This window comes from Gobius niger (genome assembly GCF_951799975.1).
Source record: "Gobius niger genome assembly, chromosome: 9".
Lineage (NCBI taxonomy): Eukaryota > Metazoa > Chordata > Actinopteri > Gobiiformes > Gobiidae > Gobius > Gobius niger.
Genome location: NC_136860.1, coordinates 31,649,643 through 31,673,967, shown reverse-complemented (window position 1 = coordinate 31,673,967; position 24,325 = coordinate 31,649,643). Strand labels below are relative to the sequence as shown.

Here is a 24,325-nt window from a genome sequence, read left to right as displayed (position 1 = left end):
TTTCTGCTCATTGTTACTCTTACAGATCACAGTTGTTTGCTTAACATGACAAGACATATAGTAAAGGCATAAAAGAGTGTGGGATTGGCTATTTGAAATATACAATGCTGCAAATTCTTCCTTCTCTGGAGATAATGGATCCATATGTGGGAAGGGGGGAAGGAAAGGGAATGTTATTTGTATAGCGCTTTTCATATGACACAAGTCACACCCAAAGCCCTTCACACATGAAAGGGAGGGGGGTTCATTCACTCCATGCCTTATATCTATATGTGGATATAAGGGGCCTGATTTTGTGTATCTCAACACAGGCTTTAGACTAGGCTTTTGTGTAAGTGGGTTGAACAGGCGTTGAACATAGGCTGGACAGACAACCATGACCGATGTTTGCTGCGGAGCAGGGGTGTGGGGTTCACACGTGCTGGTGTTTCGCTCACGTTTCTGCAGCGTGTAGAGCCCCGCTCGACGCTCTTCAATACCACAGCCAGCGGTATTTTCTCTTTCTCTCGGGACACGGCCATTGTTTAACTCACAGTGGAATAAAGTTTACAGTTTGTTCTGTTGGAGCTTCAAACATGTGTAGCCTAATTGCTGAAAGAAGTAGCTACATAAGGCAGCACACCATGTTAAAGATGAACAGAGAAAAGGCATCTCAGTCGACCCCTTCTTGTGCCAGGCAGAAGATCAAGCCCTAAGAGTTTTGATAACATTTTAGCAGTTTTTACAGACAGAATGTGATCTGTTAAAGGAATAGGCCACTGTTTTTACATACTGAGGTATGTTCTTATTTCATTTCAATATTTTATTTATTGAAACAGGGACAATGTACAGAACCATTAGTCTTTACAAGAGGAGATGGTTTGTACCAGATTTAGCTCAGCAGCTATTTTCCATCCGCAGTCCCTGGACAGGTGTGAACATAAAGCATTACAATTACAATCTATAAATCCAATCTATAATAAAATCACTGTATAAAATACATTCTATGCTTTTCCTAAAAGTGTACACACAACAACAACAAAACTAAACAATCTCTATAGTTTACAATACATTCATTAATGCTGACACGACTGATGATCTAAAATGTAAGTTTTCAAATTTCTAGTAAAACTATTAAAATCCACAGACAGTTTCAAACTGTCTGGAAGTTCGTTCCACTGTTTAATGGAGCGAAACGAGAAGGCACATTGTGCAAAGGCCGAGGATCTTTTTGGCACAGTTTTTGTTTGCAGTGGATCGAGTAGTTCTTGTATTTTGCTCAGAACAAAGTCTGACAAAGCTCTTCAGTGGTGGTGGAGCTGCATTATTGGTGATTTTGAATATAGTTCTTAGATTATTGTATAAAATGAGATTGTCAAAACTGAGCAGTTTGTACTTACTCAGGATATTGCAATGATGATGATGAAGTGGTTACCTTCGAGTTCTTTAGTACCTGTCTGGTCTTCACACCTGCCTTCAATCATGTAAACACAGCATAGATGAAGTTCTTCCACGTTTTCCCTATTTAAATATGGTTACTTGAAGTGTTACACTACAAAGTATAATTACACAAAATTAAACAATGTGGATTTTCTAAGCGGATAAAAGGGGGAACTATATTGTAAGGCGTAATAATACCAGGAATAGTTGGGCGTCTGCACAGTGAAGTGAAGATATTACTGCACGGATGTCGAACTACTCCTTTATTTACGTATTATTACGCCTTACAATATAGTTCCCCTTTTGTGTAATTATACTTTATAGTGTAACACTTCATGTAACCATATTTAACCCCTTAACTCCCACCTGAACCGAGCACATTTTCTCCAGTTTGGCTTTACCCCAATCCACAAGTTTCTGGAAAAAAGGTGTGAAAATAGCAACAGATGATTAAGATGTGACAAAAAAGTGAGAAAACTTTGACAAAAAAAAGTGATTGAAAAAATGACAAAAATCTAACAAAAAGTGTGACAAAAATGTGATCAAAAAATGACAAAATATTGATTTAAAAAATTGACAAAAATGCTATAAAATTAGTTGAATCCCCCCCCCCCCCAAAAAAGATGGAAAAAAATCTGATGACGTGAGGAAAAGATCCTTTTAGACGAGTTTTGTAGATCTTAGCTTTCAAATGAGGTGTTACACTGGCCTACAGGATTTGGGTAAAGCTAAACTGGAGAAAATGCTCTTGGTTCAGGCGGGACTTAAGAGGTTAAATAGGGGAAACGTGGAAGAGCTTGGTAGCTTTTATCTTGACCTCGTTTGGAGCTATAGAGGAGAGGAGGAGAGGCTAAATGCTAACGCCGTCTGTGCTGTGTTTACGTGACTGAAGGCACGCGTGAAGACCAGACTGGTCTTAAAGAACTCGTCTAAGAACTTATCTCAGTTTGTTAAAACGGTGGCCTATTCCTTTAACATACATGCGTTACCTGACAAAACATGGATTTCAATCAGTTTGGCGGAGTGCGTGTCAGTGGCAGAACTACGACCTGAACTGTAGTCCGTCCTGTCGTCTCAGGTGGTGGATGACTCCCGGCAGACGAGCGCTCCGCTCCTGCCCCGGCCCTCCAGCACCTTCAGCGGGTCCAGTCGCAACCAGTACCACGATCTGGTGCCTGTCGGTCAGTATGTTTTTTATGTTGTTAACCTAACTCCCGCCTGAACCGAGAGGATCTTTTTCCTCACGTCATCAGATTTTTTTCCATAATTTTTTTGTTGGGTTGGGTTATTTTTGTAACTTTTTTGTCATTTTTTTTTTGTCATTTTTTATCACATTTTGGTAATTTTTTTGTCACATTTTTGTCATTTTTTCGTCAATTTTTTGTCACATTTTTGTCATTTTTTCGTCAATTTTTTCTTCAGTTTTTTATCAATTTTTTGTCTTTTTTGTCACATTTTTATCACATTTTTTGTAATTTTTTGTCACATTTTGTCACGTTTTTGTCATTTTTCGTCAATTTTTTTGTCAATTTCTTCTGGCATTTTTGTGACATTTTTGCCACTTTTTCATAAATTTTTCGGCACTTTTTTGTCAATGTTTTCTCACTTTTTTGTCACATTTCCATCATTGTTTTCGTCTCAGTTTTGTTGCTATTTTCACACCTTTTTCCAGAAGCTTTTGGACTGGGGTAAAGCCAAACTGGAGAAAATGTGCTCGGTTCAGGTGGGAGTTAAGGGGTTAAACTGAGGAACATTTCACCCAGTAAATAGATTCAAACATGGCAAACGTTAGTTGGTAAAAGAAGCCCAAAAAAAAAAAGACAAACTCATAACTTTGCTGGAAGCGGGACATCATCATCTTGTTTCCATGGTGATGTTTCTGCTTTGCCTTGACATCAGGCAGCCAAACATTAGATTTACAAACTCCCGATCCTTTTCCATATGCTTTATATTTTGAAAACCCACTTCAAAAGTAGCATTGTCTGTGCAAAGTCATAGTTTTTTGTTAGTTTAGTGAGTGACATTGCAACATATAACCTCAAAAGTTCCGCATTTGTCCTGGTTTAGCCTCGATCCGGGCTTTACCAGACACACAGGCACAAATGTAGATTAGTGCTACAACATTCAGCGTCAAATATTTGCTTCACAATTACTCGGTGCTCGATGTGAAAAGTTTCGGTCTCTCACAGAAAGTGATAATGTTATGCAGCGCTCTCATCTTTTTTCTCTCTCTCCCTCAGCCTACAACGACAAGATAGTCGCGTTTCTACGGCAACCCAACATCTTGGAGATCCTGCAAGAAAGACAGCCGGAGCTCGCCAGAAACCATTCACTCAAGTACTGCTGTTATTTACTTTCTCTGTTGTGAGATATATTTAATCCACTGTGTTCGCGTTTACGTGTGTGTTTTATTTTTTTTAGGGAGAAGGTGCAGTTCATTCGCAGCGAAGGCGCTAACGGGCTGGCTCGACTCTCCAGTGATGCAGATCTTGTCATGTTGTTGAGGTGAGTGGTACGTAGGAACAAAATTTAAAACTGTCCAAACACTTAAATGAACATGATATTTTTACATTTTATTTGTTGAATGAACAATAAGTGAATATGTTATAAGTTAATTATATTTTTTAACCAATCATCAATCATGTATTTGAGTAATGCCACACCCCTGACCCCAAGTGTGAGGCTCCATATTGTCATGTCAAAACATACAAACTCCTTTCACAAACCTACATTCTGCCTAATACTCTTTCTAATTAAGGGGTGGGGCAAACAGCACAGTTTTACACTGTGGCTAGTTAATTTCACCTGTTTCTAACTCAGATCATGACAAACGTGATCAATACTTGAAATCATTGGTACGAAGGAAGACCCGAGACCCGTAACGTGGAGTAGAGAATATTTACTGCGTGAAGAGTACAGAGCATTTTCACATCCTAAAATACCACACACGCCGCAATACACATGAAATGTTATGAAACTCAATTTGCTTCAGTTAAAAATCAAAGTTTTACAAAGAAAGGGGGGGGATGCTAATAAATGTACAGACGATAAATATCGAGCCCAAAAATGTATCGTTTTTCCTCTTATTTACCGAACGATAAGTCGATCAATATAATGCATTGGTTTTATATAGCGCTTTTCTGGACACTCAGACGCTTTACATTGCATTATTCATTCACTCCATACCCGGTGGTGGTAAGCTACTATTGTAGCCACAGCTGCCCTGGGGTAGACTGACGGAAGCGAGGCAACCAGTCTGCGCCATCGGCCCCTCCGACCACCACCAACCACTCACTCACGCACTACATTCGCTAGGCTTCCTGGTGTTCCTAAACGGTCTCCCATCCAAGTCCTGCCAGGCCCTTCCCTGCTTAGCTTCTAAGGTCTGACGGGATTGGGCATCACAAAGGCGGTATGACCACAGTACAGTATACAACACAGTATTTATCGTGACAGCCCTAATAATACATACACTTGGTGAATATACATCATTATTTTCAAAAGCCCTTTTCTACCTTCAGTTGTGTTAATTCCCTGTTTATTCCCATGGACATTTTTTTACTGATCAGTGAAGCCTTTAGGGATTTCTTAGGACAGCGGGGAAAATCTTGTCAATAGGCTTTATTTATTTATTTATTTTTCTCCACAACTTCTATGCTACATGTGTTACAGTATGTTGTGTTTTTGTTTCTCCTTTCAGTTTGTTTGAAGAGGAGGTCATGTCCTATGTGCCGCCGTTACTTCACCCAGGTTACTGCCTCTCGTCTCCTCAAAGCTCCCCTGGTAATCCTGTCTGTCTGTGTGTCTTCAATAAGGTCACTGTGTGCTGTGCAAAAACCCCATCATAGTGCATAGAAATCACAGGAAATACCATGTCCATTAACACCATTGCTACATGACCCTAAAGCAGGGGTTCCAAAGCAGCCCCCCAAAGGCTTTCTTCATCCCCACATGAGCTTGATGACATTTAGGCTCATATTAGTCTGGTGATAAGATGAAACTCAATTCATTCCACGGGGTAAAGGCTGGAAACCCTCACCCTAAAGTATATTCCTGCACAAAGATAACATCAGTACTCTATTAACACAGCATTCTTCTGTCCTTTTCCCTTTTTGGTTTTGTGTTTACAGGTACCCAGAGAGCGAACGCCCGCGCTCCGGCCCCGTACAAGAGAGACTTCGAGGCCAAACTGAGAAACTTTTATCGGAAGTTGGAGACGAAGGGTTATGGCCAGGGCCCGGGGAAAGTCAAGTAAGTTTCACACACAAAGAATTTTAAAATAGACACATGCGTACATTAGGCTTGTGACTAATGATTGTTCCTTCATTCTCCAGATTAATTATTCGCAGAGATCATCTTTTGGAGGACGCCTTTAATCAGATCATGTGTTACTCACGGAAGGATCTACAGAGGAGTAAACTGTACGTCAGCTTCGTGGGAGAGGACGGGTGAGTCACTTATCGACCGAAAATGCCAACGCTCCCAAAGTTAATTTACTCTTACATAATACTGTGATAGGGAGAAATACTTTCAACGCCAAAGCAAACAAAAGCTTCAGCGCCACATTTGGGGATTGTTAGTTATTTATTTGCTTTTCTGTGGGAAATAACGGACAGAAAATGTGATATAAGGTATTGAGAGATTGAGATTGAGTTGAAAGTTATGGCCAATATCTTTCATTTCGTTTGTAAATAATAACAACGTCCATATTAACCACTTAACCCGCGCCGTAACCGAGTGCATTTTCTCCTGTTTGGCTTTACCCAAATCTAAAAGTTTCTCAACTAGAGAGCAGCAGTGTAATACCTCTTTTGAAAGCTATGATCCACACACGTGATTGTAACTTTTTGTGGCTTTTTTTGTTGTGGTTTTGTCACTTTTTTATAAAAAATGTTGTCATGTTTATGCCACTTTTTGTGGCCTTTGCATTACTTTTTTTGTCACTTTTTTGTTGTGTTTTCGTCACATTTTGTCACATTTTTGTCACATTTTTGTCACTTTTTCGTCACTTTTTTGTCACTTTTTTGTCATATTTTTGTCACTTTTTTGTCACTTTTTTGTCACTTTTTTGTCATATTTTTGTCACTTTTTTGTCGTTTTTTTGTCACTTTTTTGTCGTGTTTTTGTCACTTTTTTGTCGTGTTTTCGGCACTTTTGTTATTTTCACTTTTTCGTCACATTTTTGTCACTTTTTTGTCGTATTTTTGTCGTGTTTTTGTCACTTTTTCGTCATATTTTTGTCACTTTTTTGTCACTTTTTTGTCACTTTTTTGTCATATTTTTGTCACTTTTTTGTCACTTTTTTGTCGTGTTTTTGTCACTTTTTTGTCGTGTTTTTGTCACTTTTTCGTCACTTTTTCGTCACATTTTCGTCACTTTTTTTCTCCTGTTTTTGTCACTTTTTTCTCCTGTTTTCGTCACTTTTTTGTCACTTTTTTCTCCTGTTTTCGTCACTTTTTCGTCACTTTTTTTCTCGTGTTTTTGTCACTTTTTTGTCACATTTTCGTCACTATTTTGATGCCTTTTCTTAAGTGTTTAAATTTGGGTAAAGCCAAACTGGAGAAAAAGTGCTTGGTTAAGGTGGGGGTTAACTTATATTTTGTAAACAGCAGAACAGCTCTGTTAATTTGGCTGAATTTGTTGTTTCTTGTCTTCCTCTCGTGTCTCTCAGTCTGGACTACAGCGGCCCCTCCAGGGAGTTTTTCTTCCTCGTGTCTCGGGAGCTGTTCAACCCGTACTACGGCCTGTTCGAGTATTCAGCCAACGACACTTACACCGTCCAGATCAGCCCCATGTCCGCCTTCGTGGACAACCATCATGAGTGGTGAGAAGTCTGTCTCCATATTGATTATTCGGGTCTGAAAAAGATGTGCTGTGTGTTTTAAATAAAGATAGATATTTTTCCAAAGTATCAGGATGTGTACCAGTTAACAGAATAAATGAGCACTGAAAGGAAATATCAAATCTACAGGCTGTAAATCGTTGGACAGATTATAAATATTGTAGTTGTTAGTTGTAGTGTTTATCCCATGCCAGTTTTTTTTTCTGATCCGACACTTGGGGTCAGAGTAGTCGCCGATACCGAGTACCAGTCTGATACCATAGGAAGTGAATAAAAACAATAGCAAAGCCTGTTAAAATATGCCAAAACCTATAGCACATGGCTCATTATGTATATTAAACAAAGTCTGTGCACTGTGACTTATGCTGCTTGATTCTCCTTAGGCATGAAAGATGACATAAATGTGATTATTAGGGGTTTTATTGTCTGCATAGGGCGTAGGTTCAGGTCCCTCCCTCTGGGGACAAAGAGGGCGACCTCCACTTCCCTCCCGACCTCCGTCCGTTATTGCATTGTTGATTGTGTTGTAAGTCTGTGGATGTGCTGTTTTTATCGTACTGGCACTTCGTCTGCAAATGAAGTTCCTAACGGATAAATAAAGTGAATTTGATTTGATTTTGAAAACACAATTTGGTATAGGATAGGTTTGAGTTTAGGTTAGGGGTGTGACAATATATTGACTTTGCTAAATATACCGCGATATTTCGTGGGATGATACGATACCTTTTTATTCTGATATCATACTTTTGATTACATGGTGTTAATTTTGACAACAATTTTAGTCTAGTTTTAGTCAAAAAAATATCTTCAATTTTAGTCTAGTTTTAGCCGACTAAAATTGCAAGTAAATTTAGTCGACTAAATTTAAGACGAATTTAGTCAACTTTGCATTGATAATATTCATTGTAATTATATTTAATCTTGTTCCTCTGCTTCATGGAGCAGCTCCTCATGAACAAAGCTCAGAGCTGATCCTTTGGCAGAGAATTTAAATGATCTGAGGCTCTTTCAGACTGTCAATAGAAGTTTGGATGATTTTAGTCTCTCCTTTTCATTTTTATTTAGTCTTGTTTTAGTCGACTAAAATATCTGGACATTTTAGTCATAGTTTTAGTCTCATGAAAAACGTTTAATTTCGTTTTAGTCCAATTTTAGTCGTCAAAAATATCACTTTGACTAAAATTAAGACTAAATATTTTAGTCGACGAAATTAACACAGATGGCAAGGCAACTTTATTTATACCGCGCATTTTGTACACAAGGCAACTCGATGCGCCTACATCATGCATATTAATGACCAACATCATGCATGATGTCCGGGTAAGCTCTCACTCGTACAGGAGTTGTCCATCTTCAATGAAGGTATTCAAATCGTAGTACAGAAGACGATTTGAATACCTTCATTGAAGATCAACATCATGCATATTAATGAGGCAGCAGGTCTCCACTGTTGTCACAGTCGATATAGATGCCAATAACAATCAAGACTTCAGTCAGAACATTAGAGGGCAGCACTACAGTTTAAGCACTTGGACCAAACACTGTCAATCATTTTTTTGTTCACGGCCACACATCCTGATAGGGGTGCACAATTTTGGAAAAATATCTAATAGCGATTTTTACATTGCGAGTCCATTTAAGAATTAAGTTCATCATAACATATGTGGCACAATAAAAATCAAAAATCACGTCGCATAACTATAAATAAGATGAATTTGTGGTTGATTTTTTTCCTTTTGAAACAGGGCTGTGGTTTCTTTTTAATTTAAATGCAAATGATGTGATGCCACTGACAGATCTATGGACCCATTTTCAGTGTGGGGGTCAGGGATCATTTATTCACTTATTTATTGAGGACTAAGGGGTACAAGGCACATGAGGACAAATGTAAATCATGAATAATATGCAGTATGTTAAAAATGGTTGAAAATCACACATTTCTTTAAAAATCTTGAAGTATCGCAGTATTGGTGTATTGTTATCATGAGCCATGTATCGTATTGAATCGTGAGGTACCCAGAGGTTCCATTTTTATAACAACAGCGAGATGAGCAAGAAATCCTCTTGCTCATCACCCAACCCAGATCAAATAGACCAGAACTAGTTCAGGGGTAAATTCTTTATTAACCTCTTAACTCCCACCTGAACCGAGCACATTTTCTCCAGCTTTACCCCAATCCAAAAGCTTATGGAAAAGAGGTGTGAAAATAGCAACAAAACTGAGACGAAAACAAGGATGAAAATGTGAAAAAGGTGAGAAAAAATGGACGAAAAAGTGACAAAAAATGTACAAAAAATGTACAAAAAAATGGAAAAAAAATGGAAAAAAAAGTGATAACAACTTGACAAAATAATGCGAATAATTTGACGAAAAAGTGACAAAAAATGGACGAAAAAGTGACAAAAAATGTACAAAAAAGTGACAAAAAAGTGACAAAAAATGTACAAAAAAACTTTAAAAAAATTGACAAAAAAGTGAGAAAAATTTGACGAAAAATGGAGAAAAAATGGACGAAAAAGGGATAAGAATTTGACAAAAAAAATGTGAATAATTTGACAAAAAAGTGACAAAAAAGTGACAAAAAAATTGACGAAAAAGTGACAAAAAATGTACAAAAAAATGACAAAAATGGACAAAATTTTGACCAAAAAGTGAGAAAAATTTGATGAAAAATTGAGAAAAAATAGATGAAAAAGTGATAAGAATTTGACAAAAAAATGCGAATAATGTGGGAAAAAGTGACGAAAAAGTGACAAAAAAATGGACGAAAAAGTGACAAAAAATTTACCAAAAAATGACAAAAAATGACAAAAAAATGACATAAATGGACAAAAAATTGACAAAAAAGTGAGAAAAAATGGACGAAAAATGGACGAAAAAGTGATAAGAATTTGACAAAAAAAATGTGAATAATTTGACGAAAAAGTGACAAAAAAGTGACAAAAAATTGACGAAAAAGTGACAAAAAATATACAAAAAAATGATTAAAAAATTGACAAAAATTGACAAAAATTTGACAAAAAAGTGAGAAAAAATTGACGAAAAATTGAGAAAAAAATGACGAAAAAGGGATAAGAATTTGACCAAAAAATGTGAATAATTTGATGAAAAAGTGACAAAAAAGTGACAAAAAAATTGAGCAAAAAAAAAACGAAAAATTTGACGAAAAAGTGACAAAGTGACAAGTGCTCTCGGTTCAGGCGGGAGTTAAGAGGTTAATCTCGTGTCGCGGCCCTACTACAAGCCAATAAAGCAAAGCCGGTCCTTTGAGTAAGTGATGTGTCTAAAAATATCTCTTAATTACCAGAGCCTTGTAATAAATCCAGCTTTGTAAAGGTAATAAAACCAGGAAGTCAATTTTAATGTCTGTTTATGGAGGTTTATGTTCTGCCTGTTTGCACACGGCTCCGTTAGCCTCGGCATGTAGTAAATGTTATGTTATCACGCTCTATCCTTAACTCCCCCTATATCCTTCCCCTCTCTGCTCGCCTGTCCTCTCTCCAGGTTTCGATTCAGTGGGAGGATCCTGGGCCTGGCTCTTGTCCATCAGTACTTGCTGGATGCCTTTTTCACTCGACCGTTTTACAAAGGACTCCTGCGCATGTAAGAAAGAGTCGCTTATTCGTGCTTCTTCGCTAACAATGACGTTGCAGAAATTCCCATCCGAAATCCGATCCAATCAATTTTCTGTGAGCCTGTTATGCTTATCTTCCATAAAGGAAAAAAGCTTGGCGCAATAACCCGATGTACAACATGATGTAATCCTCTGGCAATGTCTTTAACGGTTTGAAGCTAATAAGAAAAAACCTCTAGTGATGTCGCTCTCTCTCTCTCTCTCTGGTTCAGCCCGTGTGACCTGAGCGACCTGGAGTTCCTGGACGAGGAGTTTCACCAGAGTCTGCAGTGGATGAAGGACAACGACATCGAAGACATGCTGGACCTCACATTCACTGTCAACGAGGAGGTCTTTGGACAGGTGCTCCAGAAAGGGGTCAACCCTATGTTCCCCGGTACCTATGTTCCCAAGGTTGGGTGTTCCGTCAAAGTGAAAGAATAAACATATCAGACATGACACAGAGCACGGCCGAAAAGACAATATGCGGTATTGTTTAATTGTTCAGCAGAGAGTTAGTGACAAACGAGAGGCTTAATTGTTTCTATACGAGAAGATTATGCACAAGATTACAAATACGAATTAAAAAGAGTAGACTATAGCATAGGTTTCCATAATAAGGCAATTAGGCTCAATGTTCGGCAGTGGTTATAGGGTTTTAGCCTATGGTTTAGCGCAGGGGTCCTCAAACTTTTTTCTCTGGGGGCCACATTATCATTCCTGACTGTGATGGGGGCCGGGCCTGGTTGGCTATAACATAGAATTGTTTGACCCAGACCATAATGCAGCAGGCCTCATTGTGAAGTAGAGATTACTTGCCTGGTACAGTCATCCCCACTACTATATCCACAAGATAAACACTTGATTCCAGGCACATATTTGTTTTGCTGTAGTGATTTGCAAAAATAGTAATCAAGTCTTCACACTTTGTTTTAATTTTATAAACCACAGGTATTACATTTATTTTTATTTTCAAATAAAACATAATTGTGTAATATGAACAAAGTAATAACTGCTTCCACCAAGCCTGTGTCACAATTTTCTCAAAGTTCTGCAGTCATTTTTCATTCACTCCACACTCTGTGGTGATAAGCTTCATTTACCACGTGGCTGTAATGTGTTGTTTATATCCTGATCAACAAATCATAACTCCACACAGGAATGGGCTATAGACTTTTTTTTGACATACTCAGGGATTTGTGCTCTACAAGTCAGGGGCTGGGCCAAATCCGGCCCGCAAGCCGTAGTTTGAGGACCCCTGGTTTAGCGTATGTGGAATTGCTTTTGACCTCCTAACCCATCCAAGTGCATTTTCTCCGGTTCAGTTTACCTAAATCTCAAAGCTTCTTGACTGGAGATCACAGCCCATAGGCCAGAGTAACGCCTAATTTCAAAGCTAAGACCAACATACTGTCACTGATCTAGAAGGATCTTTTTCCTCGCATTGTTGCCGCGTTGTCGTCATTTTTTTCACATTTTTTTCATCACTTTTTTTGGTCACATTTTTGTCACTTCTCTGCTGCTTTTTCATCCTCATTTTTGTCTCATATTTTGTATTTTGTCGCTTTTTTCAAGAAGCTTTTAGATTTGAAGAAAACTGGAGAAAATGTTCTCGGTTCAGGTGGGGGTTAAAGCGTTAAATCAATGACATTTAAAAACCCTAACCCTTATATATATAGAGAGAGAGACAGGGAAAGAGAAAATTAAATAGCCTAGTTGGTGTTTTTTCTCTAAATTAACAGAATGTGGTCGGGTCCGCAGTGAGGGAACATAGGACCCTGGGAACATAGGTACGAAAGAAATACTTTTTTTCTCATTTAAAGAAAAATAATTTGCATTCACATGACGTCACAACATTATAAACAGCCTGTAGTTGGTGCAGCTAATGGTTCGTCGCAGGCAAATGGTGACTGGTAAATATCCGACTGCTCACTTGGAAAAACGCCTTGGAACGCCGCTCAAGCTTCAACATAATCAAATGGAAGATCAAAAGGAGATTGGGGGTGGAATGAACCCAATTATCAAATAATCTAAAGCATCTTGACTTAAAAATATGTGCTATTTTTCAGATCACAGAGCGGGAGTTGAAGCCGGGCGGAGCTGGGATTCCTGTCGCCGAGAAGAACAAGAAGGAGTACATCGAGCGGATGGTGAAGTGGAGGATCGAGAGAGGAGTTGCCCAACAAACAGAGAGCCTGGTCAGGGGTTTCTATGAGGTACAGCAAATTATGATATACTTATGTGCAGATATTTGATTTAAAAAGTACCGTAGAGCTTTACCACACTGTGCTGATCTTCAAACACTTAACAAGCCGAATGCCCATCTCAACTGCGCATGCGTGGGTCAATCAGGCTCCTAATTTCAGCCCAAACAAACCACTCAGCCATTGAAATGTGTGAGCGAGTTCAGGTAGCAGAGCGTGAACACTGAAGTATATTGAGCCATAACCTTGACCCATAAGGCTTACGGGCATTGGTTTAAATGCCCGTAGTGAAGTGACATTTCTTGCAAATATTTATGTTGTCAATATCTTGAAAGCGAGGGAAAAGTCAGGACGGCGGCTCCGTATACAGGAGCGGACCATAGCGGACCATAGCGGACCATAGTGGACAGGGGGACAACAGGACCTGGGATCAGCCCGACACAGACACCGCCACTTTTTAAATCATTTAAATTCGTCTTGAAATTGCAGGGAAAGGTTTCAAAACGGTGTTGATGTTAAATATAGTGGGTACATTTCCGTCTGTCAAATTAGTGATCGATTAGCCATGTTGTTCCATCCGATCACTCGTAAAAAATACAGATAAAGTGAATTTAGATGGCCTAGCCTGTATGTGTACGTGGATCTCTCTGGTCACAATACTAATATAAAAGATTTCATTTACTGTCCACCTCCTTATTGACAAAAAAAAAAAAAGAACTCTACGTGTTTATTTCTCATTCCAATTTAAATGTTCTAAATATCGGCGACTTGAGGCCACAGTTTCAGACCCTGCACTTTGTCCAACTTTGTCGCTTTCGAGGGTCAGAAATGTTTTTCTCACATAGTTATTCCAACTATGTGAACAAGGACTGGTCGTCACTTTGAAGCATCTCTACATATGAACGGCCGTTCAGTTCTTTCAGTTTCTGTCTATCTCCGTAGCAGCCCTGGTTGTAAAAATAGACTTTATGCTTAACAAGCTCCACGGTGACGACAAAAGCACTTTATATCATCAACTTTCCAGCGGTTAAAACGGTCCTAATCAGAGCTTTCTACGTTGCTTTACGCTAACTATCAATACTGTTTGGTAGCCGAAATAAATTCCACTACCCATAATGCAACGGGCGACCCGAGATGGGCATTCAGCTTATACCCTCATGCTTGATTCCTGATCTTGTTGTGCATGTCTTGTGTGCGTAGGTAGTGGATGTCCGGTTGGTGTCGGTGTTCGACGCTCGGGAGCTGGAGCTGGTGATCGCTGGAACGGCAGAGATCGACCTGTCGGACTGGAGAAACAACACTGAATACAGAGGAGGTACCTGAGAATGAACTCTTCTCAAACACATCCCAAAGATTCTCAATCTTTGGTGGTCAATCCATGTGTGAAAATGATGTCTCATGCTCCCCGAACCACTTTTTCACAATGTGAGCACCAATGAATCCTGGAGTTGTCATCATGGAATATTCCCGTGCCATCAGGGAAAAAGAAATCCATTGATAGAACAACCTGGTCATTCATGATGTTCAGCTGATCTCATTCTTTGGGCTCATAGTGTTGTTGAACCTAGACGTGACCAGCTGCAGATCATGAAAGTTTGTTAAAGTGGACATGTCATGCATATGGAGCTGAAAAATAGACTTAGAAACCTTATTTTGGAGCCTGAGCTTTGATATTTTAAGTTAATAATTAGAAAATTTGTCTCTGTAAGAATTAAATAGTAACAATGAACTGCAGGAGAAAGCAATAATAGAAAGCTGCAGGCCCCGCAGAGGCAGATCAAGGACAGTGAGGCGGATTCACTGTGATAGTGCGCCCTCTGCTGGTAGGGGCGGATCCATGAGGGTATTATTTATTGATATTTTATGTTTTACAATAATTTTAAGGGTTAGGTTTAGGCTAGGATTAGGGATTATCTTTATCCATCAACAGAAGCATCTAGTCACACTTTCCGAATTTGTTCATAAGATTTTTTATTTTTAGAATATTAAACGCTGATCGGGCTAGATCCGTGTTATCCAGCAGAGGGCGCACTATCACAGTGGATTCGCTTCATGGTAGATCTGTCTGGGCTCTGGGTCTGCAGCTTTCCCCTACTCGGAGAAAGAGCTGGTGAAAATCTTGGCTGGGGCTCCTCCTGCTGGCAGCTATAGGAATAATAATAAAAATAAAACTTCCAGGTTGAATATGGCGTGGTTAGAAACTCCACTTCAAGCACAGAATGGCGCAAAATCGATCATGTTGGGCTATGGGCTTTAAAAAGGTGAAGAACAGTTTGGCAACCAGGAAGTACAGAACGAGGCGCTGACACCATAGAAGAAGAAACAGCTAAATTCAACAGCTTTGTCCGAGGATTACTCAAAACTGCGTGAATATTGTGAATAACCCAGGAATTTGCTCGATATGTCCACTTTAAATCCAGGTGGTGACTTTTTTTTTAGCCACTCAGCTTAATTCATTCCCTCGTCGTGTAAGACTGTAAAGCAGTAACAGGGGAGTCCGGGCAATGGCTCTGTGCTTGATGCAAAAATCAAAGCCTCAGTCACAACAATAGAGCCATTTCCCGTAGATCATTTTAAAAGGATTTGTGAGGCTTCGGCCAATGCTCCGGCGATTGAACCACCGCCAGAATGTAGACACAGAGGACTCTCGCTCACGACTGGTCTGGGCCCGGCCGGAGAGGGTTTTATTTGACGAATCGACTGAGACACGGCTGCTCATGCTGCCATTAAACATTAAAGACCAGGGTCCATTCAAAAATCATGGAGCGCCTTAGTTTCAGATTTGGCTCAGTGTGTAGGCTCTGATATTGTTCATCTTTGGGGGAAAAACTACCTGAAAAGAATTTATTTATGTACTGGCACCTTTTTGTTTCTAATCTCCGCAACAAGACCAGACTATTGATGGGTTTTATTTGTCACTGCATTCTTTCAGCCTGTAGAAAGTTTGAAATGGATCATTATAAACTGTCCCTCCTGGAACCGCCACCTTAACGTGGTTGAGGGGTTTGAGAGCCTGAATGATCCTGGAAGCTCTGTTGTCGGGGCCTTCCTTCCCCCGGGGTAGGGTCTCCCAGGGCAAACAGGTTCGAGGAGACGGGTCAGACAAAGAGCGGTTCAGAAGCCCCTCGTGAGAAACCAACAGGCCCGGTTAGAACCATGAGGCCGTCCTTCTGTGGACCCACCACCTGCAGGAGGAGCCATAAGGGGCTGGTGCAATGTGAAGGATGGATAGATAGATGGATTATAAACTGACTATTATGGCCAAATCCGCTGTTTTGTTGATTTTGATTCTGTCCATTTTTTGTCAACTTTCCACAAACGTTTGATCATTGTATCCAGTGGAATGTTTAAGGCACTAAAATGATAGTATTTGAGAATTAAAGAAGCATTAAAGGACATTACTTATTGATACATTTTTGATTAATTGAAGTCTTTACTTGAAGTAGACAAACGCAAGTACCCGAGCTCTTCTTATTTCTTCTTATTTGGCTTACACACTATAACACACTATAGCACACTATAACATCAGATTTCAAAATCTCAAATTCAGCAAGTTTTTCCTGCACTACAAAAAGTAAATATCAAGCATTGGCTTAAATGATCGAACCAAGTTTAGTTTGCTTGTTTGAGGACATTTCAGACCAGTTCTAGGGTAAATCTCGCTTGAAATAAGAAAGTAAAATTGCCAATGAGATAAGACCAATTTTCTTACACCATTGGCAAAGAAAATTACCTGAAATAAGGACGAAATGTATCGAAACGAGTCAGAAACATCTCAGAACAAGTGAAATAATCTAGGACAAATGCCCAAGAACTTCTTAACTATTCAAAACAACTAAAATTTGGATTATTATGCTCAAATTGAGATGTTTATACTGATCCAGTTAATTACTTTTTGCAGTGTGGTGCTTGTGAGTATTTTAACACATTTGCACTATTTTCGTATTTCGTCCACCAACTCCGCCATCCAGTGAAGGAAGCAGTTTGGTTAAATGCTCGATATGCACCTGTTGTATCAGTTTCTTCCAAAGGATTCTCACTTGTCGTGCATCTCAGTCTCAAACTAACTCTACTCGTTAAACATCGAACATCATGGGCCCATTCAAAAAAAAAATCACGCTTCAGAAATCGGTGCCTTGGGCCGAGAGGATGGAGACACAGTGCCCTGATTTGTTATTCTTCTGACTCATGCTCCTTCATCTCCTCCCTCCTCTTCCTCCTCTCCGCAGGTTACCATGACAACCACATAGTGATCCGCTGGTTCTGGGCGGCGGTGGAGCGCTTCAACAACGAGCAGAGGCTGAGGCTGCTGCAGGTAAAGCGCGCTCCGACTGTGGACGGGGGCTGCCATCGTGTGGTGGCAGAGGGAACTGTAGTAGGTCCTCCCGGCTCAGTCGTTAGGAGTTTGTTTTTCTTATCTGAGACTGTGCAAAGGTGTTGCCGTCCGCCGGGCCTGCTCTGGACTGAAGGAGGGTCGAAGTTTAGCCACTTGTGAGCATAACAGGAGGCTAGAACTAAAACCTTTCTCTACATAGAAGTCTGCTTTAATTGACCCCTTAACCCCACCTTAACCTCTTACCACCCGCCTAAACCGAATGCATGCTGCCCTCTTTGGCTATAGGTCTGTGTAACACCTCATTTGAAAGTTAAGACCCACAAAATTTATATTATTCCTCGTGTTGTTGCTGTGTTGTGTCACCTTTTTTGTCACATTTTTGGTTGAGTTTTTCTCACATTTATTATAAATTTTTGGTCACTTGTTGGTTGACTTTTTGTCACATCTTTGTTCAATTTTTGTCACTTTTAGGTTGATTTTTTGTCACATTTTTTTCAAATTTTTGTCACATTTTTGTTGAGTTTTTGTCATTTTTTGTTGAGCTTTTGTCACATTTTGGTTGAGTTTTTCTCACATTTTTTTTTACATTTTTGGTCACTTGTTGGTTGAGTTTTTGTCAAATATTTGTTCAGTTTTTGTCATTTTTTTGTTGCGTTTACATCCTTGTTTCTTCTCATTTTTTGTGGCTGTTTTGGTGCTTTTCCCCAAGAAGCTTTTTGATTAGGGTAAAGCCAAACTGGAGAAAATGGGATCCGTTTAGCTGGGAGTTAAGAGGTTAACCAAGTGCATTTTCTCCAGTTCAGCTTTACCAAAATCTACAAGCTTACAGATCATTTTCCTTGCGTGTATTTGTCGCTTTTTTCACATTTTTGTCCAATTTTTGTTGCTATTATGTTACTAGTTTCTCCAGGAAGCTTTTAGATTTAGTGTTAATTTCGTCGACTAAAATATTTAGTCTTAATTTTAGTCAAAGTGTTATTTTTGACGACTAAAATTGGACTAAAACTAAATTAAAAGTTTTTTATGAGACTAAAACTATGACTAAAATGTCCAGATATTTTAGTCGACTAAAATAAGACTAAATAAAAATGAAAAGGAGGAGAAATCATCCAAACTTCTATTGACCGTCTGAAAGAGCCTCAGATCATTTAAATTCACTGCCAAAGGATCAGCTCTGAGCTTTGTTCATGTGGAGCAGCTCCATGAAGCAGAGGAACAAGATTAAATATGATTATAATAAATATTATCAATGCAAAGTTGACTAAATTCGTCTTAAATTTAGTCGACTAAAGTTACCTGAAATTTTAGTCGACTAAAACTAGACTAAAATTGAAGATATTTTTTTTACTAAATTACATTTTCGTCAAAAGACTAAGACTAAAACTAAATTAGAATATGTTGTCAAAATTAACACTGGATTTGGGTAAAGCCAAATTGGAGAAAACGTGCTCAGTTAAGTTGGGGGTTAAGGTGTTTATCTCTTCTGATAAAGATACTTGGACGTTCATACAGATGAATAGTGAAGCCCTGTAAAACAAAGTATGGCATTGTATGGCTTTTATATAATTTCTGTGGTTTCTCTATCATTTACACATAAAATGATGTTTAGTGGCCACTGGATGTTTATTTGACCCCACAAAAAGAAGACATTACTAAATTGCTGGGTTGCAGGTGACATCACTGCATTCTAAAAGCCTACACTGTTATATAGAGGAAAAATAAGTTTGTTTTTGAGGACATTTTGGTCTTGTACAGAGAGATCATGGACCCAGTGACGGGACACTACTAAAGTGTCCCGTGAGCTAAATCTGAAAAGGTCCATATATTCATAAATGATTTCTGAAGCCTCTGGCATCATCTAAATGTAGTCGATGTGGTTGACAACAGCTGAAAACATCTAGATCGTTTATAATTTCCTATGTTTGATGGCTAAATGCTAACGGCTATAGGAAAAATATACTAAGCAGGCTAAGGGGCTGTAGAGATACAGAGACATGGATAGTAGCAAAGCGGTTCAGCAGCTCCATGGTGAAATAATGGAGAATGTAATATAGCAGGAATTTTAATGTTAGCTTTATGCTACATGCTACCCGCTAGCTTCAAGTGCTGTTTTTTCACTTCTACTGAACTGTCTACTAATTTTTTATTTTAGGAATAAGACAAAACCTTCATATAGGCCTGATTTTAACGCCACCTCATTATGCTTAACTGCTCACCACCTGCCTTAAGTGCATTTTCTCCAGTTCACCTTTACCCAAATCTAGAAGCGTCTGGATTGGAGCTTGCAGATTATAGGATATTTTTCTTCGCGTTGTTGCCATGTTGTTTCCATTTAATTTTGCCTCTTTTTTTGCCGCGTTGTCATCCTCGTTTTCTTCTTGTTTTGTTGCTATTTTGATGCTTTTTTCAGAAGCTTTTAGATTTGCCAAACTGGAGAAAATGTGCTCGGTTCAGGTGGGGGTTAAGTGGTTAAAGAGAATGTCTGAAAAGAGCGTAAAATCGTGAACCTTTCTCCCCCCTGGCTTGGCTGGGCCCCCTAGCATGATGTAATGCAGCCTGTGTCTGTGCCGCTGTGCCAGAGGAGAAACTAAAAGCAATCAGTCAAAAGACAACACATCGCCATGGTGGATCAACATGTGGATCAACACTCACGATTGATACCACAGTATATCAATCGTGTGTGTTGATATCGGCACCCTCCACAATGGCAACATGTTTGTTTATTTGACTGATACCAAATGTGCCCTAAAGCTCAGAAGATGCAAAGTTATATTTGCAGTGCAGAACAACTGAAAGATGATCTAATATATTTTCCACAATGTTCCATCACCTGTAGTCTATTCTTTTATTAAATTTATCAGATAAATGTGACAGTAAGGCTTTAATTGTGTGGAATAAATCTTGTTCTTTCCAGTTTGTGACAGGCACATCCAGTATTCCCTATGAGGGCTTTGCTTCTCTTCGCGGGAGCAACGGACCTCGCAGATTCTGTGTGGAAAAGTGGGGCAAAATAACCTCATTACCCAGGTATTTTGGTGTGGATATTTCAATATTGAGTTTAGTAAATCTGATGTTAGAAGCATATTTAGTAGAAAGAAAGAGCAGATATGTAAGTGTAAGTGCAATGAAGCAGGTAACGTTGATCAGATTAACACACTGAGTGCCAAAACGGAAAAACTTGTTTTTGCTGTTTGTTTGTTTGTTTTTAAATAGCGAAACTAATACACCTTATGTGTGATTTTGGTAGCTCTGGGGTGAACAGAAGTGAAATAAATGACAATCAAAAACTTGTGAAGAGTCAAAATCTGGACATTTTATACATATATATTATGGGTTTTTTTTTCTTTCTTTTTTTTGTCCGCGGGGGCGTGATGTTGCGTAGTGAACAGCTGTAAACCTGACACTTCTCTCTCACTCTCTGGAGTGTATTTGACAAAGCAGAGCAGCTTCCCCTGGAAAGATCGAAACAGTTGAGATTTTAACGTTTCTCTGAGTTTTCAAATGGTCAAAATCAATCCAAGGACGACTGAGAAACATCCTGTTAAAGTCTTTAATCCGAGAACCAGGCTGTTTAAATGCACAAGCGCTTGATAACATGCGGTGTTTCAAACAACAATGTTGTTGTTGAAAATTTACTTGAATCTAATATATTTAGGCATTTGCCTCTTCCCATAACGTTAGTGTCTGTCCAGAGAATATAGAGGAGGAGAAAGTTGGAGAGAGGAGTTAATCAGAAAGGAGAGTGTTGCAAAAAAAAAAACGTTATCTCCGAATCTAGAAACAACTTGGCCTCTGTTTAGCTTAGATTTCTCAGGCACCTAAAAATAAACTGTTTTCACCTGTGGAGAGCTTAGAGTTTCGTCTTTCAAACAAGCCATAACGTGTGTCCATAACAATAACACAGAATACACTGTGGTGCTACAAATATCATGAAAAACAGTCTGGATTGATGGCATTCAACAGCTAAATCCCCAAAACAGCGCGGCACTCAATGTGTTCAGTGATTCCCACAGCTGCTTAACTTACAATGATAATGGCAACATTTCGCTGCTAAGCTCTGTCGATGTCCTATTGAAGTCTTTGCTGTAAGATGCTCAAAATGCACATTAACCACAGAGCTATTACTGTTTGTCTTGATGCTGCTCTTGCTGGACATTAATCTTGATCATCTCTCTCTCTCTCTCTCCTCAGGGCACACACTTGCTTTAACCGCCTGGACCTCCCTCCGTATCCATCCTTTTCGATGCTGTACGAGAAGCTGGTCACCGCTGTGGAGGAGACGAGCACTTTTGGCCTCGAGTAAATCCTCGGGAGGAGAGTAACGAACGAAGCAGGACATATAAGACTGACTTTTTTTCAGCCGACGGCACCAAAATCTCTTCACGTTTTATGCCTTTTTTTCTTTTTTTCTTTCTGAACGCTCACTGAAAGAAAGACGGTGCAATTTTCTATTTTTGTTTTGTCTTCTCTGTCCCTCCCCTCCTGCCCTCACACGTGCTTTGAGTTTTCGGCCTTGGATTCACGGCACTACGTTTCCTTCCTCGTCATCGGAAAAAGACTGATCGTTTTTTTCACAAACTCCTCCCTCTTTCTCCTTTTCTTTTGGACCTGAAAACTGTGTCCTTGCTGCATTTGGGCTGCAGTGATGTAAAACGACCTACAGTACACACGAGCATACACTGAACACGACGAACAAGTCAACCAACTCTCATCATGAGCATTTAGTTACACAGTGTCGCCCCCAGTGCGTCAAACACGGAGGAGGATTGGAGTAAAACGGGTTTATTGCTTGGTTTTTTTTAAGTGAATTTCATGAAACAGAACCACACATTTGTTACTAGTAAAGCAACTCTTACTAACTACTTGGGATTGGTAATAAAGATTATGTATTGTGATGATTTCCATATAATATTGGTGGACTATACCAAACTTGATCTGGACTGTTTCATGACTAAAATGGGCCTCAATGTGGACCAAATCGTGACTAAACTGAATTTAAACCAATGATTACAAGAACTTTAAAGACAAAGGTCCAGCATTAGCAGTAGTAGTCACTTTGAGAAGGTCAAATCAAAATACCGAAGTTTTAGAGATGTTTAAATACAACGTTGTTTTGCTTTAACTTTGTGATCGCAAGATTTGGTCAAGACTGTTATTGTAGTGACGTTTCAAAGGACTACTCCATGCCCCCAAATATCCTTTAAAATCTGTAGTGGTTTTACATTCTTTCTATGATCTAGTCCAGTGGTTCTCAAACTGGGTGTTTTCACCAGAATAACCACTTACTTAAAGGTACACTATGTAACATTTAGGACTGTACTGTTGCCAGCAATATAAAAAAAAATGCTCCTGCTGCTAGACACAGAAAATGCTATTTTTCCTGTGTATAAACAAAGAATGGATTTGGATGAGGACCAAACCTACCCGGTAAAGCTACAGTCAGGTCTCAGGAGAGGGAGTCGCTCACAGCAAAGATACATTTGTTCGTTGATTTTTTTCAGGGATTTTTTCAACGACAGAAATATCTGTAATAATATAATACAGTAAATAAATAGGTTTATTTTTCTAGTTTTTGGGTGAAATGTTACGCAGTGTGCCTTTAAATGCAAGGCTAAAGCATAGCATACAGACGGCATCGCGTCATAAAAGGGGCGTGACTTCGCAGAGGGCAGGCTTGCCAGGTCCGTGGTTAAACCGCGGAATTGGGCGGTTTTTAAAGCCATTCCGCGGGTGAAAAAAACTGTCCGCGGTTTTTGCCTTGCTGTAATCAATGTTGAATTGATCAAAATCACTATTTCGAAGGCAAATCCAAGGCTCTGTAAGCTGCTTTTTCAATAAGGGAGGGGAGTAGGGGCGGTTTCTCATCATCGTAGGAGCACATGGGCTCTGTTAACTAGTAAACAATATTGAAAATTCTAGTTGCGCCGTTGCGCCCATACCTGGCAACCCTGGCAACCCTGGCAGAGGGGGAAAATACAATCTTTTGGGAAACATAACACTCTTTTTAGCCATTTTCTGGTGGAATATGAACTTATTTATCACACATAAATAAAGTCAAGTGTAAATCGGGTCCATATGGATATTTTCTCACAGCAGATTATTCAGTATAAGTGAAAAAATGGCAGTCGTAGCTAGCGCTGGCTAGTCGTTAGCATTAGCACGATGCAGCATTCTCCGTTATTTATGTATTTATGGGCAGTTGAACCACTTAGCTCCTCTCCATGTCTTTGTATCTTTATTTAGTTGCAAACTATGTTCTTAATTCAGCATTTGTTAAGTAGTTTTTTTTTTTAACAAATGCTGAATTATGAATAGAGTTTGGGAAATTCCACAGTTACCATGGAGATCCGCCATCTTTGCAGCTGTTAGCGTACAATTCCATTGACTAACATTTGCTAATATTGGTATAAAAAGTGGAGAAAATAGCCGTGGAACAGCTCCGTTAGCTGCTGAGTTACAGTTGGTAGATACATCCAACTCACTGTGGTGTTCAAGTGTTTTAATGTGAACAATAACTCCAGTATTTTAACTTTCAATATCTCCATTAGTTTACAATTGCTGCTATTCCCATAATGCTTAGCGATATGACATCACAGTCCCGAACTCTATATAGTTTTCTACTAAATAAAGATAAAAAGACATGGGAAGGAGCAAAGTGGTTCAACAGCCCATAGATAGCCTACATAAAAAAAACAGAGAATCCTAACATGATGCAGCAGGTTAGCGTTGTGCTAATGATAACGCTAACGCTAGCTAGTGCTTGCTATGACTGACGCTTCTACTGAACAATCTGCTGTGAATAAATATCCATATGGACCCAATTTAGACTTGACTTTATTTATATGTGAAAAATAAGTTTGTATTTCGCCAGAAAATGGCTAAAAAGAGTGAAAAACTGTTTCCCAAAAGA

At 39.2% G+C, this 24,325-nt stretch overlaps 1 protein-coding gene across 1 annotated transcript in view; it reads left to right on the top strand.

Annotated features, from left to right (window-relative positions):
• hecw2a (HECT, C2 and WW domain containing E3 ubiquitin protein ligase 2a) overlaps positions 1-22,296 on the top strand; it is a 47,417-nt gene extending 25,121 nt beyond the window's left edge. The window contains exons 16-29 of the mRNA XM_079563347.1: positions 2,498-2,600; positions 3,660-3,756; positions 3,841-3,924; positions 5,120-5,202; positions 5,550-5,670; positions 5,754-5,867; positions 7,091-7,243; positions 10,767-10,865; positions 11,109-11,238; positions 12,945-13,091; positions 14,280-14,394; positions 17,309-17,394; positions 20,330-20,442; positions 21,607-22,296. Coding sequence (XP_079419473.1) covers positions 2,498-2,600; positions 3,660-3,756; positions 3,841-3,924; positions 5,120-5,202; positions 5,550-5,670; positions 5,754-5,867; positions 7,091-7,243; positions 10,767-10,865; positions 11,109-11,238; positions 12,945-13,091; positions 14,280-14,394; positions 17,309-17,394; positions 20,330-20,442; positions 21,607-21,718 — 1,557 coding nt within the window. The 3' untranslated portion in view covers positions 21,719-22,296. The remainder of the gene's footprint in view (positions 1-2,497; positions 2,601-3,659; positions 3,757-3,840; positions 3,925-5,119; positions 5,203-5,549; positions 5,671-5,753; positions 5,868-7,090; positions 7,244-10,766; positions 10,866-11,108; positions 11,239-12,944; positions 13,092-14,279; positions 14,395-17,308; positions 17,395-20,329; positions 20,443-21,606) is intronic.
• Positions 22,297-24,325: the final 2,029 nt, after the last annotated feature.